This window comes from Mauremys mutica, chromosome 7 (genome assembly GCF_020497125.1).
Source record: "Mauremys mutica isolate MM-2020 ecotype Southern chromosome 7, ASM2049712v1, whole genome shotgun sequence".
In the NCBI taxonomy this organism is placed as follows: Eukaryota; Metazoa; Chordata; order Testudines; family Geoemydidae; genus Mauremys; species Mauremys mutica.
The window spans coordinates 90046332-90063715 of NC_059078.1; the positions used below are offsets into that span (position 1 = coordinate 90046332).

The 17384-nt window shown below is 43.5% G+C and overlaps 2 protein-coding genes across 8 annotated transcripts in view; one reads left to right on the top strand and one right to left on the bottom strand.

The window, feature by feature from the left end:
- Positions 1 to 17384, bottom strand: part of P4HA1 (prolyl 4-hydroxylase subunit alpha 1) — a 79544-nt gene that overhangs the window by 19759 nt on the left and 42401 nt on the right. For 5 of the 7 annotated variants that reach the window (XM_045022569.1, XM_045022570.1, XM_045022568.1 and 2 more), the window contains exons 7-9: positions 16388 to 16590; positions 9826 to 10002; positions 6627 to 6697 (exon numbers count right to left, since the gene is read on the bottom strand). In XM_045022569.1, the coding sequence (XP_044878504.1) occupies positions 6627 to 6697; positions 9826 to 10002; positions 16388 to 16590 (451 nt within the window). Of the gene's footprint in view, positions 1 to 5460; positions 5532 to 6626; positions 6698 to 9825; positions 10003 to 16387; positions 16591 to 17384 lie in introns of all 7 variants that reach the window. The other 2 variants (XM_045022571.1, XM_045022567.1) reach the window with 1 other exon arrangement.
- NUDT13 (nudix hydrolase 13) overlaps positions 1 to 17384 on the top strand; it is a 93829-nt gene that overhangs the window by 11819 nt on the left and 64626 nt on the right. The gene's annotated exons all lie outside the window — the stretch shown is intronic.

Consider the following 17384-nt stretch of genomic DNA (forward strand, 5'->3'; position numbering starts at 1 on the left):
AGGTAAGTTACTTTCCAATACTATTTGGACAGCTGAAGTGGACAGGACTAAAAATTGTACTCCATTTTTTATGTCCGGTTCTAACAATAATCTTGAACAAGCTTACAAACACAAGTTTTGCCCTGTCTATTCTGAACAGCCAATCCATGGTAGGAACTTATGCAGCCGAAGCAGTGTTTAAACATGGACCCTTATCTCTGTTTTTGGCTCAGCGCACACAGTACCTTGGTGATTGTAACTCAAACTCTCCCAAACACTATCCTCTCAGGTTATACAGATCTGTGATTTCCATGCCTTCCCTCATTTCTTACTTGCTTTTAATAACCTTTAATATAAATAAATTTAAATAAAACTTCACTGACAAGTTTCCCATTATTAGGCAATGAAATAAATAGGGCAATTCACATCCCTCAGACCTATTTTTTCCAGACATACTGCACTGACATTTGGTTTCACATTTTCAATGTTTCCTCTGCAACTATAAGGACTAGAGATGCAACATTTATTTTAAAAAAATGGAAATTCTAGAGAACAAGATGAGTGCCTCAAAAAAAAAAGTGAGGTAGGAGGGACTGGGTTGGGTTGTCAGCCCATCTCAATCAAAGCCCTGTTTGAACAGCTGCTTTAATTTCCCCTGTAATCATGTGTTCCCATAAAAGAGGAGGAAAGGCACTAGAGAACCATGGCAAAGGGACTACCTCCATATTCCAAGCATGCCAATGTACCATTTTGCAGGTATGAAGATGAATCACAATGTTATCCTGTTTATGATGTTCATTCTTGAAAGTTAAGCAATGTAAAAATGGCAACTGTATCCAAAGGTAATGATTTAACTTCAGTATTACTGAATCAGTGGTACCGGGTTCAAACTTTGTGTCGTCACAACTGAGCCCGTCTACTGGACCATTTCCCTTATCCCTCATGAACATAACACTCCTGATGCATCTCTAGCAATGCGCCTTTTTTTCTAGTCCCTTTTCTCTTCCTCTTTGCACATGCTACCCAGACATCTTTTTCTCTTCACCAGATAGTCCTCTCTCACTGACAACACGAAACACTGGTGACTTTGGTCCCTGAATCTGGTTGGTGTTTACAACTATTTATGTGGTAACTCCTCCTAGCCGCACAGCTAGCTCCCTGGATCATCTCTGCAATGGAAAGTCTAGACACATAGAGGCAGTGGGAAACTAGAAGCCAGCACCACTTGAGCACCAGTAGCCACAGATCAATCTCTGAACCAGTGAACTGGCAAATCAGTATGTGCATTGGTTCAAAGGGTTAAAACAATTTTTCACCTACTAACATCAGCATATTTCTACATACCTGTTCTTTTAAAAGCCCCAGAACGCCCCACATCAAGAGAAGCAGCAAAACACGTTCCTACAACACATGGTACTGACACAGGTTACAGAATCTCCAAGGGCAAGCATGAAATCTGTTTAAATATTCACCATGCACAGAACAGCATGTAAATGCAGTCCACCTCAAAATGAGGATTTCAGCACACTGGGAGTATTTATAAAAATACGGTAGAACACTTGTTAGCATAAGAAAGTGTTAAAAGCAGTCTATCCTCATTCTGTTTAGAATGAGCAAGGAGGAAAGGAATAGGAATGTGTGCATATGAAGCATTTCCCACAACAGCCAATTAGACACTGCATATTGAAAATTAAAACCCCAGAACATGCAACACTGTCCTCAGACAGGCACTGTAACAATGATACATAATGCACAAGAAACCATCACAATAAGACGATTCTGTTACTATCAGGCTAAGCCATCATACCCAATTCAATCTGTGCTTGCTAGAAGTCACTATTCAACTCTACCAAGTAGCTTTCACACTCTGAGTACTATAGAGAAGACAGGTGGTGTAGTGGTTAGGACACTAGCCTGGGATTCAACTCAAGTTCAATGCCCTGCTCCACCACAGACTTGCTGTGTGGCCATGGGCAACTCATTTAATCTGTGTTTCAGTGCCCCATTGGTAAAACGGGGAAAATAGAACCTGCCTACTTAAAACAAGTGGTGGGAGGATAAATAAATTAGAATGTGAGGCACGCAAGTATTTATTTACCCCCCCCCTTACCATAGTGTATAAAATAGAAGGGGCAGTGGTGGTGGTGGTGGGGAGAATGATCTTGCATTTTAGTATTTGCCAAAACTGAGACAGGTTTCCGAGTCTGGAAGTTGTTTCCTGACCACAGCTGTGCGACAGAACAGAAGGAAGCCGATGATACAGATAAAACCAACTTTTGTGAAGAAAGACTATGAAGCATCAATCCTATTTCTGGTAAAACAGCATCATACATACACCGGACCCTTGCTAGAACGCAGGGTTTTGGATCCATGTGCGGTCCCGCGTTAACACGAGGACCACTTCACCATGGATTCCAATAAGGTAATTAAATTTGGGATCCATGCACGGTCCCGCGCTATAAGTGAATTTGTGCTATACAGATGCGTGTTCTAGTGAGGGTCTACTGTACTTTGGAAGAGTAACTTGGCAGTGAAAGCTACTTGGTAGAGTTGAGTAGTGACTTCTAGCAAGACATTCTGGCACAGGTTGTCACCCATAAGCATCACTGAGTCTACTTCCTCAGTTCCCATCACAGCTCAGAAGGATTTGCGTATTCCTAGCTCTGGATTGAAATTCCAGCAGCAACTAGCCTCTGGTAGTTCTCAAAATTTCACTGCACCACGACCCACTTCCGATAGCAAATTTACTACACAACTGGGAGGAGGGGGAGTTCCCTCCAGGAGGCGCGAGCCCCACTGCCCTAGGTGGGGGTGGAGCTCAGGCTTCAGCCCCAGGTCCTAGCAAGTCTATGCTGACCCTGGTGACCCTATTAAAATGGGATCATGACCTACTTTGCAGTCCTGACCCTAGTTTGAGAACTGCTGCTCTAGTAGGCTCCATTGGCTTTTATCAGGCGTATGAAGAGGTTCCTTCAGAACAGCAACTTCCAGCAGGATTTGTCTATCTGCCCTTCAGGGATATGAGCTCAGCTGTATGATCCATTTTTGCTGCTGGTCTCAAACTTTTGTTCACCGTGGAGATATTTAAAAAAAAAAAAAAGGGAGCTGTTCTCTCTACCTCTTGCAGGGCTCACTATCAAACCAGCCAAGGTAGGTATCTACAGTGAGTGCTGCTCTACAGGGACAGAAATCCTCCACTTGAAAAACTTCATTTCTCTTGCTCTCTTGTATCACCAGCCTTCTCTCACACAACTCTGAAGACATTTTTCCACTGGTAATTTCACTACAGGATTAGTAATCAGTTAGAAAACTGTGCTCAACTAGCTGAACTATTTAAGTATGGAATTAATGATCAGAGTATCTCATGTGAAACGCATGCTAGGCTCTGCCTTTCAGTGTAACTTTTCCTTCGACTTCTACTGGCCAGAAAATAATTTCACTCATTTGAAGTATCATTATGCTTTAAGTGAATGTTACAGACAGGTAACCTTAGTCTTTTCAGATGTATCATCCACATTAAGAGGAGTTTTTTCCCCTGGTGGAAAATAATTCTCTTTTGAAACCCCTTTTACTGGCAAAGCCCACAAGCATTTTTCCATTTTACTTTAAGAGGTCATCATAGGGAAGCTAATATAGGACTTGAAGTTTTCTTTGTACCATTTCAAAAAGCCAAAAGGTAGAGAGGTCTAGTTATCGCTGCCATCATCAGAACATAACATTAAGCCACTCCCCTTCAGAAGCTGTTGATGGAAATCCATGAATAGAGCATGGTCTGTACACCTGAATTAGAAATATTCTGCCACACTGTATTTTACATAAAATATATTTTATGAAGCGTTTGAAATCAACACTGGTGGATATTTGACATTTTCTCAACTTGAAAATCTAAAAAACTTTGGGAAATGGATGTTTGACATTATATTACAAATGAACAGTTAAAAATGGCAATTACATTTATGCCCCTTCCCTAGCATTTCTAGTCATTTCTTAAACGGTTGAATATAACCTAGTCATTGGTTTTGCCATGAGAGAGATAAAAATATCACTTTCCTAACATTTTTACATACTAAGGATGGTCTAAATACTCTCTCTTTAGAGAAAGAGCAGTGATTAAAATAAAAGCAGAGGCTGATATTCCTGAAGAGGAAACACTAATCTTATATGCTACGGATTCTAACTGGCTGCCTCAAAAACCACTCGTTTCCTTAAAAGCTGCGTCAGACTGGCTGCATATATTCTTGTACTGCATACAGCAAGGCTTGACATGCCTCTTCATGCAGCTAGCGACATGCCTCCATTTACAGTCTGCCACGTACTGCTGAGTGAACAGTAGTCTCCTCATAAAGGAATGCTGTAATTTAGAAGGGCAATGACTAGGAAAGAATGCCTGTAATGTTTGGAGTGGGAAAGCAGACATCCATTAAAAAAAATATAGAGCAGAGTTTCTGGTTTTCAGTAGTAAGGATTTATCTGGAATCCAAACCAGCTCAGTCAAAAAGCCCTAATAGGAGGATATTTCCTCAACAAGTCTATTTACTACCAATCCTTTTGGAACAGAATTTCTAGTAATCTAGTATTTAAGACTTCATACTTTCTAAAGTATGAAGTCTTTAGAAAAACTATAAGGTGCCACAGGATTCTTTGCTGCTTTTACAGATCCAGACTAACACGGCTACCCCTCTGATACTTGATACTTTCTAATGTAATTTGTAGTAGGCTTCTTGTTCATAAGGGTTCTAAACTCATTGCTTACATAACTAACTAAGAGCTAATGATTTTCTTGGGGGGAGGGGTGGGGATATTTTGGAAATTTTGTCTCTGTAAACCCAATTCATTTTTATCCCCTTTTAAAAACCACTATTCAAATTGAAGTTAAAACTATTGACAAAAACCCTGTACTGATAGTCTCATTTGTTCAAAAGATAATTTAATCGAACAAAAATGTGGATCTAATATTTTCCAGTGACTGCTGGATTTGATATTAAATCCACTAGCAGAGTAAATGCACAACTGGTTTGTGTTAAACCAACAACAAGGAATTTTTTAACTAAAGTTCTCAAGCTCTCTAACTCATGCTATTGTTTATTTTAACAAATCTCAAGTGCTTAATTTTAAAACATATATTGGTACAATAGCACAAATAAGTGACAAGTGCAGTCCTTAGGTGGGACCCTTCACATTATTTTAACAGTTTTTTAGTATGCTAGTTGTGTTATTCAGGACCATGCAGACAGAAAAGCAGCAGCAGCTTTCCTTTTAGGTAGCAGGAATGCTTTAAAACTTCCTATTTAAGCAGCCTATTTACAACAATATGTGCCAGATAATTTTTAGGCCACCTCATCTCTTCTAAATAGGAATGAGCACAAGAAAAATATATATAATCTTTCCCCATCCCAGATTTGCAACTAGAAGATTTAACAGACTAGCCACAGAACAGATTTCCTAGGTGTTAGATATACCTTTGGAATACATTCCCCTTACCTCTTAGAGACTCTGTAATGTGCTGTGGTCAGTTTCCCAGTCTGAGGGTCATGTACAGTAGCCCGGCTCAGCTACAAAAAGAGAAAGGACAAGGGCTTACTCTGGTAGTAGGCTTCTTTTTGCCAAGCCACAGGTGATTGGAAGGGTTTCCGATTGGTCTGGATGGTATGCAATGCTCTCAGATCAGCAGCAATATTTAGAAGGGAGACAGTATCTGCAGCTGCCATTTCCAAAATCAAGAATTGGGTGAACGAATTTGGTTAGAATGTCCTTTCACTTTTTTCTTTTCTTTCTTTCTTTTTTATTTTTTTTTTAAACTAGAGACTTTCTGCAAATAGTTTATAGTGCTGAGTTTCAAAGAAAATTCCTCCATATCCAGAAGTTTAATGTTCTTTTTTTGTTTTATAGTTAAATACTGAAAAACAGGATTTTTGTAAGGGAAAACAAAACAGCTAATGGAGGACTAGACCTTTACTAGGCAGCTCCTAAAGATGTCTTTTTAGGAGGTGCAAGTGCTAAGACATCCAACTTCTTTCAAAAAAAAAAAAAAAACCAACCTCACTCAAGTTCACAAATCTGCAGTGCTTTTTACCAAAGTGGAGAGAACTTGGAAGGCTGTAAAGAAGAAAATACTGCTTTCTTCAAAGTTTGAGTTAGGAGGCAGCAAAAAAAAACCAAAACCCAGCAGATAGGAGGAAGACAGATTATCTTGGACAATTATATTTTATATGACTAATGAACAAATATTTCTGCATGCCAATGCAACTGTTATACAGGATAATGTGACTACTTCTGAATGCAAGGGATTCTCAGAGTCTGCCAGATTTAGCAAGAAGAGCAATGACATTTTTGTTGGCATATGTGGTGGGGGAAAGCAAATATAAAAGTAACCGCCACTGAGTTTTTGCACCTGTGCACATTCTATGCACCTGTGCAAATACTATTTAAGAAAAGGAATATTAACTAAAATGGCAAAAAACAGAACTTCTAGTTAGAGGAAAAGACTGAGAAACTCAGCAGTAACAGCCTGTTACAATATCTGTACATATTAAAGAGATGGTCTAGAAAGTCAGAAGTATCTTTTTAGACCACCCTTATTTTCCTGAATGAGCAGAGAACAAGCACTCATTACAGGCCCAGAATGTTTTGTGTATGAAGTCTCTTACCTTTTGCTAATTCTGTAATGTGCCGTCTCCAAGACTCCCGTTATGGGGTTTGAAATGGTGGCTCGCCTCAGCTGTGAAGCGAACCAATCAGAATAGTTGCATTACAAGTAAATATTGCATCACATTAATCCGACCATTCAGAAACCTACAGAGGGAAAAAAATTTCCACACAAGCCATGCACTTCATCCAATCAGTTTCCACTGTGGTGTTTTACAGCAAAAAAAGTATTTTTGTGGTGGCAAAGAGGGGGGAAATCTCTAACACTAATAAAAAGGAGATACCTCAGTTCCTTATTAGAGACGAGGGAAAGAGTGACTGGTACATTTTTTCCTAGAAGCAATACTCCAGTTTCTGGGGAGCAACTAGAGCAACTGGTTAGATAAGTAAAGCTATTTCCTGTAGCATCTTTCAACTCCTTTATACTCCACATGGCAACTGCTGGAAGCTGTATAGCATGTATGTCAAAGACGTACAATATACTGTACATCCAGAATGCACTTAGAGTTAAATCATCAATAAGGAACACACTGAGTAGACGTTTTAACCGTGAGGGGAGGGGAGGAAGGGGAAAGCCATGAAGGAAACCTTACCTTAGAATCTGAAAAATATCTTTAACTTATTACCTGCATTAGCTAAACCTTCTACATTGAATTAATAATTGATCTGCGTTTTGCACACTGTTCCAGAACGCAGACCCATCAGCCACATCATGATCAGAAATCATGTGAAGTACTCCCCACATTTTTGGTCATCCAAAAATAAGACTTTGGGCCAAGACTGTTCTAGGGCCTCTGTTCCCCAATCAACACACTGTACCATTGTCAAGTAATTTACTTCCATCCCATTTTAGTCAGCGTCCCATTCTGCTCCATTTCTACAAGATCTGTTTCTGCCATACGATGTCACGGCAACACCCCAAGCAAACTGCTTGTTGCTACTACACGTGCAGCTACTATACAGTGAGCCATAATTGAGAAAGTTTCAGTTGCAATGCCCCAGCATTAGAAGCACTAGGTCATTGCCATAGACTGTACTATGGTGACTCCAGGCCAAAGAGGGTTTATTGAGTACGGTTTGTGACAATCTGGGCAAGTGTTTTACTACTAGTTCTTATTTTTATTTTGCAATAAAGGCTCAAAGCATCTCAGACCGTACTGATTCAAACAAATAGTTAGGGAATCCCATAATCTGCACTGTTCTCACCCCATTTTGTCCCCTGGGTAAAGTGGCTGGATCATTGCACACAGCCTACTTCTCAAAAACAGTCTCCAAAGACTGAATTAAGCTTTTCTCATGCCAGCTGATGACAAGGGAGCAGAAGACTGGGTAGTGATTATATACCATTTCATTTCTAGACTCTAAGACTTCTGTGACACTCAATGCCTGGAATACAAGAGATGAACTTTCAGCCTCAAAACATAGCCTCATGCAGCATCAACCATTGAACCCTGCAACGTCTAGGCTTTAAGTTTGAATGTTCCACCTTTTTCAACATGAGTAGTACCTGAGATTGGCACAGTTTTGTAACAGACTGACTATTTATCTGACTAGAAAACAATGGTCCCAGAAAGTTTAGTTTAAATCTACTATCATCTGTGTATCGTTTTTAGACTTTGTGATCCTTATAACAGAAAGGGTTTTTTTCCCCACTCCATAAAGAACAGGTTAGTTACAATCCAAGGAGGCAAAACCAGTGTTTCCTACAGCAACAATGCAGCCCAATCATCAGCTGGATCATTTTCCATGATTCTGTAACACAACGAAATAGGAATTGGCACACAAACTGGGATCTGATTCCTGATGTGATCGACATGGGAAGCATAGGGAGGAAGAGATGTTTTAGGTATAGGGAAGGAGTACAGCACTTGAAATCATATCCACTGCTTTAGTCTGGGGTGTTACCTCAAGAACAAAAAGAATGATAGGTGATAGGGAGCCTACTCTTCACTTGATGCTCTTCAGTACGCAAGCAGGTGGTTAACAAAGACAGCACCATTCTTGACTTGATTATGGAAAAGGCCTTTGATTTGCTTGAATAAAGGAGAAATGGTTGGATAATTTCTCTTAGATAATTCCGATGTACCTATCCACATAGTATTTATCCTTCATTTGCTCAGCTCGCTCCCAATAAGTATCTATTTAGCATAAACAGAAATAGTTCTGGGGAAATGATGCACTTATATTGTTTGCATCTGACTTCAGAAGTAGTTGGTGACCTATACAAGCACAGATTAATTAGAATAGCTTCACCTCAAGTACAAGTCTTGAGATGGAGTTAAATTGAGACAAGTTGTGTTATATTTACTGCCTTGCTACACTGCAAGTTTCCTAACAGATTTAATCTGTCCTGGTGTTGCAGTTGCCAATCATATTGTCCTGGGTGACTAAGATAGCTTTTTCGTTTGATCTGGGCTCTCATGGCTGCCTTGACAATAAGCCAGTCCTAGGTTACTTCAGATTCAGAGACTGGTCCTTTGGAATCTAGTTCTTGAAATAGGTTTGGAAAGTTGAGGTGATGAAGTGAGAGAACGAAGGTGATGTTAGTTCAAACTAAAAGAGGCATAATAGGGTTGGAAGTTAAATGAAGCTAGGGTGGGCTTTGCTGAAAAGGACTTATGTAACTGCCCCAGAGCACCTCATGGCCTGACTCAGTTTCAGATGACTAAAGAAGAGTACTACTATTCTGTAGATGTCCATATGGTAAATGATTATCTAGTGTCCATGACCACAGATATGGTGGCTCCTAAATGGCATCTCCATACAAATCATCATTTATACGTCATAGTGAACTGTGACAAGTATTCAACATAAATTAGAGTGGTGGTAGCGGCAGCAGTATACTGAGGCAGGCCTGTTGCAGTAGGGGGAAGTTTCATGCTGTGACTATTGTGGAGTTGAAGGAGGTTCTCTTCTCCTCCATCATAGCATCCACAAAAATCTTATCCAGCAGAACAGTTTGGTGAATCTGCAGTGCCATCTCCTGGGAAGAGATTCTAATGTGATTACATTTCCAACTTTCACTGAGAGTTGACCAGCTTGCCACTATAAGCCATGTGGAAAAATAAATTAGCTTGGGTGAATGTTACACACACAGTAACTTTACAAACTCCTAATCAAGAGGTGAATTGAGCTCATGCACATAGAACACTATAGACGGCATTGAAGTTTCCAAAACAAGAGAAAACTGAAGCTCTTTACCCTTGGCTTTGCTAGTTCTTTCACGGTTTCAATTTCTTCATCAGAAATAATTTCAAGGAAGCGAACAATCCGAGGTTTGTCCCATTCATCCTCCTGTTTGACAGGAGCCAGAATGTACTTGGGATTCTGGTTTCCATCATAATAGCGGCAGAAGAGTTTCTTCTGTCTCCGAGGTGTCTGAAATCAAGGTAGAACAAAAACAAAAAGAATCAAGTGCTTGCTCACATTAACACCATTACAGGACAGACACGGACCATGAAACTTGTTGACCTGTCATATTCCATCTATAAACCTGACCACTTTCTCTGTTGGTGTTCTTACACATATTCATATGGCAAGCATATAACACTAAGGCTATGTCTGTACAGTTCACCCAAGTGTGAGTACCCAAGTTAGCTTTACCCGGGTGTGAATGCCCCCTCTGCCAAGTCCTACCCATGGTGCTGTGTTATGACTGTTTCTCCATTCACTCATGTGTGTCTGGGGGAATATCTCATGGTTCTTTGTGCTGAGATGATCTAGGATTCTTTTCCAGACAATTGCAGGAGAACTCTTTTGGAGGGAATTGTGGGAAGGGCATTAGAGGACTATCAGAACTTGAATGGTTTAGCCTGCATCCTCACTGCAAAGTGGGTGGGCTCCTGCCCAACATAAAGTGGAGCCCAGGTTCTGCTAACCCACATTCCTATCTGGGATAAGCTAGCCTGGGCTTAAAACACCTACAAACCCAGTGTGGACAGAGGGGGGAGGGAGGGCTGCTAAAACCTGGGAAAGATCAAGGGGTAGACTATGCCATGTAGACATATCCTTAAGGGGGTGGGGGTGGTTCTTCAGCAAATATTAAATATAACAAAAATTAAATAATTTATTTATAATTAGTTAAATTGTAAATCAGAGAAATTTTGCATATGATTACAATAAATTCAGGAAGGAAGAGGTCAATCCTATAGCTCCTAAACAGCATCAGCTGAACACTATTTAGACATTGGATTGAAAGAGTCCACCATCCCTTTTTGGAAAACCTAGATGAAAGTGATGAATAGTCTAAGTGACTATGAATTCAATGATTGGCATCAGCCTTTTCTTCATTCTGAGAAGAAGCACAATAATTCATTTTCCCTATGCCTACTGTTACTTTACCAATTGAGGAGACTGGAGTCTCCTCAAGGAGGTCAAGCACATAGTCTGAGGCCTTGTCTACACTACAAGACTATTTCGAATCTACTTAAGTCGAATTTGTGGATTCGACCTTATGAAGTCGAATTTGTGTATCCACAGTAAATTCAGAAATTCGAATTTCTGAGTCCACAGTAACGGGGCTGGCGTCGACTTTGGAAGCAGTGCACTGTGGGAAGCTATCCCACAGTTCCCGCACTCCCCGCTGCCCATTGGAATGCTGGGTAGAGCTCCCAAATGCCTCCTGGGGGAAAAATGTGTCGAGGGTGCTTTTGGGTAACTGTTGTCATTGAACCGTCAATCACGCCCTCCCTCCCTGAAAGCTCCGGCGGGAAATCTGTTCGCGCCCTTCTCTTGTCAGTTACAGCGCGTACGCCACAGCACTGCGAGCATGGAGCCCGCTGCGATCATCGCTGCACTTATGGCCGTTGTCAACTCCTCGCACCTTATCGTCCACCTCTTCTACAGTCAGCTGCTGAGAAATCGGGCGAGGAGGCTCCGGCAGCGCGGTGAGGACAGGAATTCACAGAGTGGCGCAGACCTCTCACAAAGCAGGGTACGCCGCGCCGTGGAGATCATGGTGGCAATGGGTCAAGTTCATGGTGTGGAACGGCGATTCTGGGCCCGGGAAACAAGCACGGACTGGTGGGACCGCATAGTGCTGCAGGTCTGGGATGAATCACAGTGGCTGCGAAACTTCAGGATGCGTAAGGGCACTTTCCTTGAACTCTGTGACTTGCTGTCCCCTGCCCTGAAGCGCCAGGACACCCGGATGCGAGCAGCCCTGAGTGTGCAGAAGCGAGTGGCCATAGCCCTCTGGAAACTTGCAACGCCAGACAGCTACCGGTCAGTAGCGAACCACTTTGGCGTGGGCAAATCTACCGTGGGGGTTGCTGTGATTGAAGTAGCCCACGCAATCGTTGAGCAACTTCTCTCAAAGGTAGTGACTCTCGGAAACGTCCAGGACATCATAGATGGCTTCGCCGCGATGGGATTCCCAAACTGCGGTGGGGCTATAGATGGGACTCACATCCCTATCCTGGCACCAGCCCACCAGGCCAGCGAGTACATTAACCGAAAGGGCTACTTTTCAATGGTGCTGCAAGCACTGGTAGACCATAGGGGACGTTTTACCAACGTCAACGTCGGGTGGGCGGGCAAGGTTCATGACGCGCGTGTGTTCAGGAACTCTGGTCTGTTTAAACGCCTCCAGGCAGGTACTTTCTTCCCGGACCACAAAATAACGGTTGGGGATGTGCAGATGCCTACAGTGATCCTCGGGGACCCAGCCTACCCGCTAATGCCCTGGCTCATGAAGCCCTATACAGGCGCCTTGGACAGAGAGAAGGAACTCTTCAACTACCGGCTGAGCAAGTGCAGAATGGTGGTGGAGTGTGCTTTTGGACGTCTCAAGGGGAGATGGCGGAGCTTACTGTCTCGCTCGGATATCAGCTAAAAGAATATCCCCGTAGTTATTGCTGCTTGCTGTGTGCTACACAATCTCTGTGAGAGCAAGGGCGAGACCTTTTTGTCCGGATGGGAGGTTGAGGCAAATCGCCTGGCTGCAGTTTATGCTCAGCCAGACACCCGTGCCGAGAGAATATCCCAGCGGGAAGCGCTGTGTATCCGGGAGGCTTTGAAAGCAAGTTTCCTCGGAGAGCAGGGTAACCTATGACTCTCCACTTGCTTTCAAGAGAAACTGACCCTGGGCCTGTGTCTGTATGTGTCGATTTCGATCTGTGGTTACATACCCCGTTCTCCAAGTTTCCCCCACTTCCAAAGCACGTTTTAAAGCAAATTAATTGTTACACTCATTATTAATAAATCTTTGTTTTACTTTGCATTTCTGTTCAGGTGTTGAAACATGGACGCATACTGTGCTGGGCACGGTGTGCACTGATGTACAGACCGCTTGTTCCATAGAGGAATGACATCCTCCTGCTCCTACATAGGTCTCTGGGGTGGGGGACGGTTGCAAGTGGTTGTGCATGAAGGGGAGGGATTGCAGGAAGGGGTGGGTTTGCAGGAAGGGGCGAGTGGTGCCTTCTTTGGATAGGGGTTTGGATGACGGCAGTGGGCTGCGGGTTTGGGCGTAGGAAGGGGTGAGGGGTGTGGGGGAAGGGTGAGTATCTGTCCGTGGATGAGGGCTCTTGTTGGGGCTCAGGGCACCGGAGAGGCTCGTTGCTACGGTGGAAGTGCATGGTAAGGGCAGCGTGCCTTAACATTAAGGGGGTGGCAGGCGCTAGGACCCTGGACAAGCGTACACATCACAGAATGACCCGGGGCAGCATACACCACACAGAGTGACCCTGGTGCCTACTGACTGCAGTGTGTGTGTGCCCTGCAGTTGATCATGCCCCCAAGTCTGTACCCTGGTAATGTAGGCTATACCGTGCAATTATAAATCCCCTCCCCCCCCCCCAATACACAAAAAAAATCCTCTGACACGAAAGACGTGACCGAAACAGTGAACAACAGCAAACAGCTTTTAATAATCTAATACACAGTGGGGGGATGAAACTTGGATTTGGGACTGGGTGAGCCTGTAAGGGAAGCACTTCTACAAATGTATAGCGTGAGAGGTGTGTGGTACATTAGCACTATGCAGTGGTGCAGTGACAGTTCTCACGGCCCCTACCGCCCCTCCGTCTTGTACTTTTGGGTGAGGGGGGGGCAGGACTTCTTGGCGGGGGAGGGCGGTTGCAGATACACTGCAGGGGGGCTCTGTCCTCCTGCCTGCGGTCCTGCAGAACATCAACAAGGCACCGGAGCGTGTCCGTTTGCTCCCTCATTAGCCCAAGCAGCGTTTGAGTCGCCTGCTGGTCTTCCTGCCGCCACCTATCCTCCCGTTCGATGTGTGTGCGATGCTGTTGACATAGGGTCTCCCTCAACTGTCTCTGCTCTGCCGCCTCGGCTCTGGAGCAGGCCATCAGTTCCTGGAACATGTCGTCCCTAGTCTTTTTCTTTCGCCGCCTAATCTGCGCCAGCCTCTGCGAGGGGGATGCCGGGGCAGTCCAGGAAAGAGCCGAAACTGTGTGATGGGAAAAGTAACTGATTTCCTTGAACAGATACATGTTTGCGAACAGTGAACACAGTCTAGTCAGTTTCTCTGAACAAGACCATACAGGGCAACAAGTCTCACGAGATCTCAGGACAAGTTCGAGATTTCGGAATACGCTCTCAGTGGCTGCGGCATTGCACAGGAGAGCGGACAAGTGGGGAGAGACAGCTGAATCCGTCTAGCAGACAGTCCTGGTAAGCCTTACAGTACATTCTGCTTATCAGTTAATGGATAGCTGTGCCCTCCCGCTAAAGGCAATCTGGAAATCATATACTCTGACCCTTTTCCAGCCACTCCCGCCAGTGCACGGGAAAGATCAATGTATGCTTTTCCTATGTGGCCTACAACACGTGGCTGTTAAGCGAGGGTCATTGTTATGCAAAGTAAAAGTCAACCATTCACAACAGTAACAATACACTAATTGCCCTAATTAGATGCAGCATTTCATGAACGAGATCACCCTGATGCGGGTCCCTCGGAGTCACAAAGAGCGGATGCTAAGGGAAGCCCTGCAGAGACCAGGACCATATGCGGCCATGCTTGTGGAGGCGATGATTCCCATCTACATAAGGATGTCCTGGCGCGGAAGAGTGTGCTTCCACGGAGCACCCAACAAGGCACCTCTCCCCAGGAACCTCCTGCGGAGGCTTTGAGGACCTCTATGAGACCTTTCTTGAATTGTCCCTGGAGGATTATTGTTCAATCCCTATATGTGTGGACCTACTTTTCATATAGTTTTTCATTGAAAATGCTATATATAGTATTTCTATTTTTCTATACCTGTTTTATAAAAAATAAATGTTTACATGTTTATAGCACTTACCGCCTGATCCTTCCCCTGATTCAGAGTCCGGGTTAACGGCCGGGGAGGGTTGGTAGGGGATCTCTGTGAGGGTGATGAAGAGATCCTGGCTGTCAGGGAAAGCGGTATTGTGTTCGCTGTCGCCTGCGCCGTCCTCCACAGACCCTTCCTCATCTTCCCCATCGGCGAACATTGAGGAGGAACTGTCCAGGTTCACTATGCCATCCACTGAGTCCACGGTCACTGGTGGGGCAGTGGTGGCAGACCCACCTAGAATGGCATGCAGTGCCTCGTAGAAGCGGCATGTCTGGGGCTGGGCTCCGGAGCGTCCGTTTGCCGCTCTGACTTTTTGGTAGCCTTGTCTCAGGTCCTTGATTTTCACGCGGCACTGCATTGCATCCCGGCTGTATCCTTTCTCTATCATTGCTTTGGAGACCTTCTCGAAGGTCTTTGCATTCCGCTTGTTGGAGCGCAGCTCCAACAGCACAGACTCCTCGCCCCACACACCGATCAGATAAAGGACATCCCGGTCTGTCCATGCTGGGGACCTCTTTCTATTCTTGGATTGGCCGGACTCCTCTGCTGGAGAGCTCTGCATCGTTGCAGGTGCTGCGGAGCTCGCCCCGATGTCCAGCCAGGACGTCAGATTCAAAGTGCCCAGACAGGAAAATGAATTCAAATTTTCCCGGGTCATTTCCTGTGTGGCTGGTCAGAGAATCCAAGCTCGGACTGCTGTCCAGAGCGTCAACAGGGTGGTGCACTGGGGGATAGCTCCCGGAGCTACTAAGTTCGATTTGCATCCACACCTAGCCTAATTCGAGCTAGCCATGTCAAATTTAGCGTTACTCCACCTGTCGGGGTGGAGTACCGAATTCGAACTAAAGAGCCCTCTAGTTCGAATTAAATGGCTTCCTGGTGTGGACGGTTGAGCGGTTAGTTCGAATTAACGCTGCTAAATTCGATTTAAAGTCCTAGTGTAGACCAGGCCTGAGAAACCATGCTCTCAGCAAGTTTAATATTAGACACATCTTATAGCAAACATTAACTTTACAGTTAGTCTTAAGATGAACGATGTTCAATACTGTGTGTAATACAATCTGTGTTATAATGCAATACTCTTATTTGATTCTCAGAGCACTAATTGGTATTAAAATACATTTGTAATAGGGTTAGTGGGCAGCAGTCTCACACATGGGTTACTATTTCTTCATTCAGAGATGTTGCACTGTCCCTCTTCATTCCCTCCACTATATGTCTATACTCATTCTATTGCTACAATTTCCTTATGTTCAAGCTGCATACAAACTTCTTGCAAATGTTCATCAAAAATGCTTTGAATGTAGGCCACCATAAAGACAGGAGTAAGAGGCAAAAAGAGTGTTCTAAAGACTAGTCTGTTTGCAGGTATGAGCTGGCTCATCTTCCTTAGCACAAGAACTTGCTAATACAGGACTAATTTAGAAGTATCAGTGGTTCTGTAAATTAAACCAAAATAAAAAACAAAATAGGCTATTCCACTTTACCATTTTGAGACCCTCCCCACGGCACAGCATTTCATACTTCTGTCTCTCTGGCAGGTAATCTTTGCTTGGTTCCTTTTTCTTAGTCTTTATTTCCTTGTCAGTCTGGCTATCTGTTTTGGTAGTAGACTTATTTGCTTCTTTTTCTTTAGACATGATATATTCAAAGTATTTTAAGTTACCATTTGCTCTCTGATGTTCAGGATCTAATGGAGAAGAAAGGAGAGGCACCACAGATAAGTTTGCAACTTGTAGAAGTCAACCTGAAAGGGCATATAAAAGCAGCTCCTTGAAGAGAGAAAAAACCTTGTTCATTCTGGGACAGAAGTTGTAAAAATTAATGCTTAGTGAGCCAACATGCTTATACAGTTAAATCAGAACAAAAATATAGCTGAAAGCCTGACCCAATTCAATAAGTGACAGGCTGGGATGCAACACATTTCTGTATTCTCATTGCTCATTGTTCAGGGAAGCAGAGAATGGGCAAGGAAAAGCTTAACTTAAACCAGCAAAATCCAAGGAACTGACACCTCCACTGGAAGCAATACTACACAGCAACAGTTAAGAGATAAAGTTTATTCTAACTATTCCATAGGAGAGACAGCCAACAAGATTATAAAGGGAGACAGAAGCGAGGATGTTATGGCTGCAACGTCACATCAGGAAAGCCAACAAGGAGAGAGTTGGGTTAGGAAGACTGACAGCTGACAAAATGTGTCGGACAAAACTACTACTTAATAAGCTACGCCAGCTCATTCCTCCATTTACTGATGAAGGGGTTTTACTGCTGTGAAAGGATTAATTCAGAATTAAGAGTATAACATCCTCCTTTAGGCACTCAGATAACACAGTAATGAAAATGACAAATGCCTAGATATACTACACCATTGTGCTTAAATATCACTAGGCATGCCATTACTGGATTCCATATTTGTCGTCTTTCAAGGATTCCAAATCAAAACTGCTCAGTTAGCAATTTAAAAGAGATAGTTTTCATGGG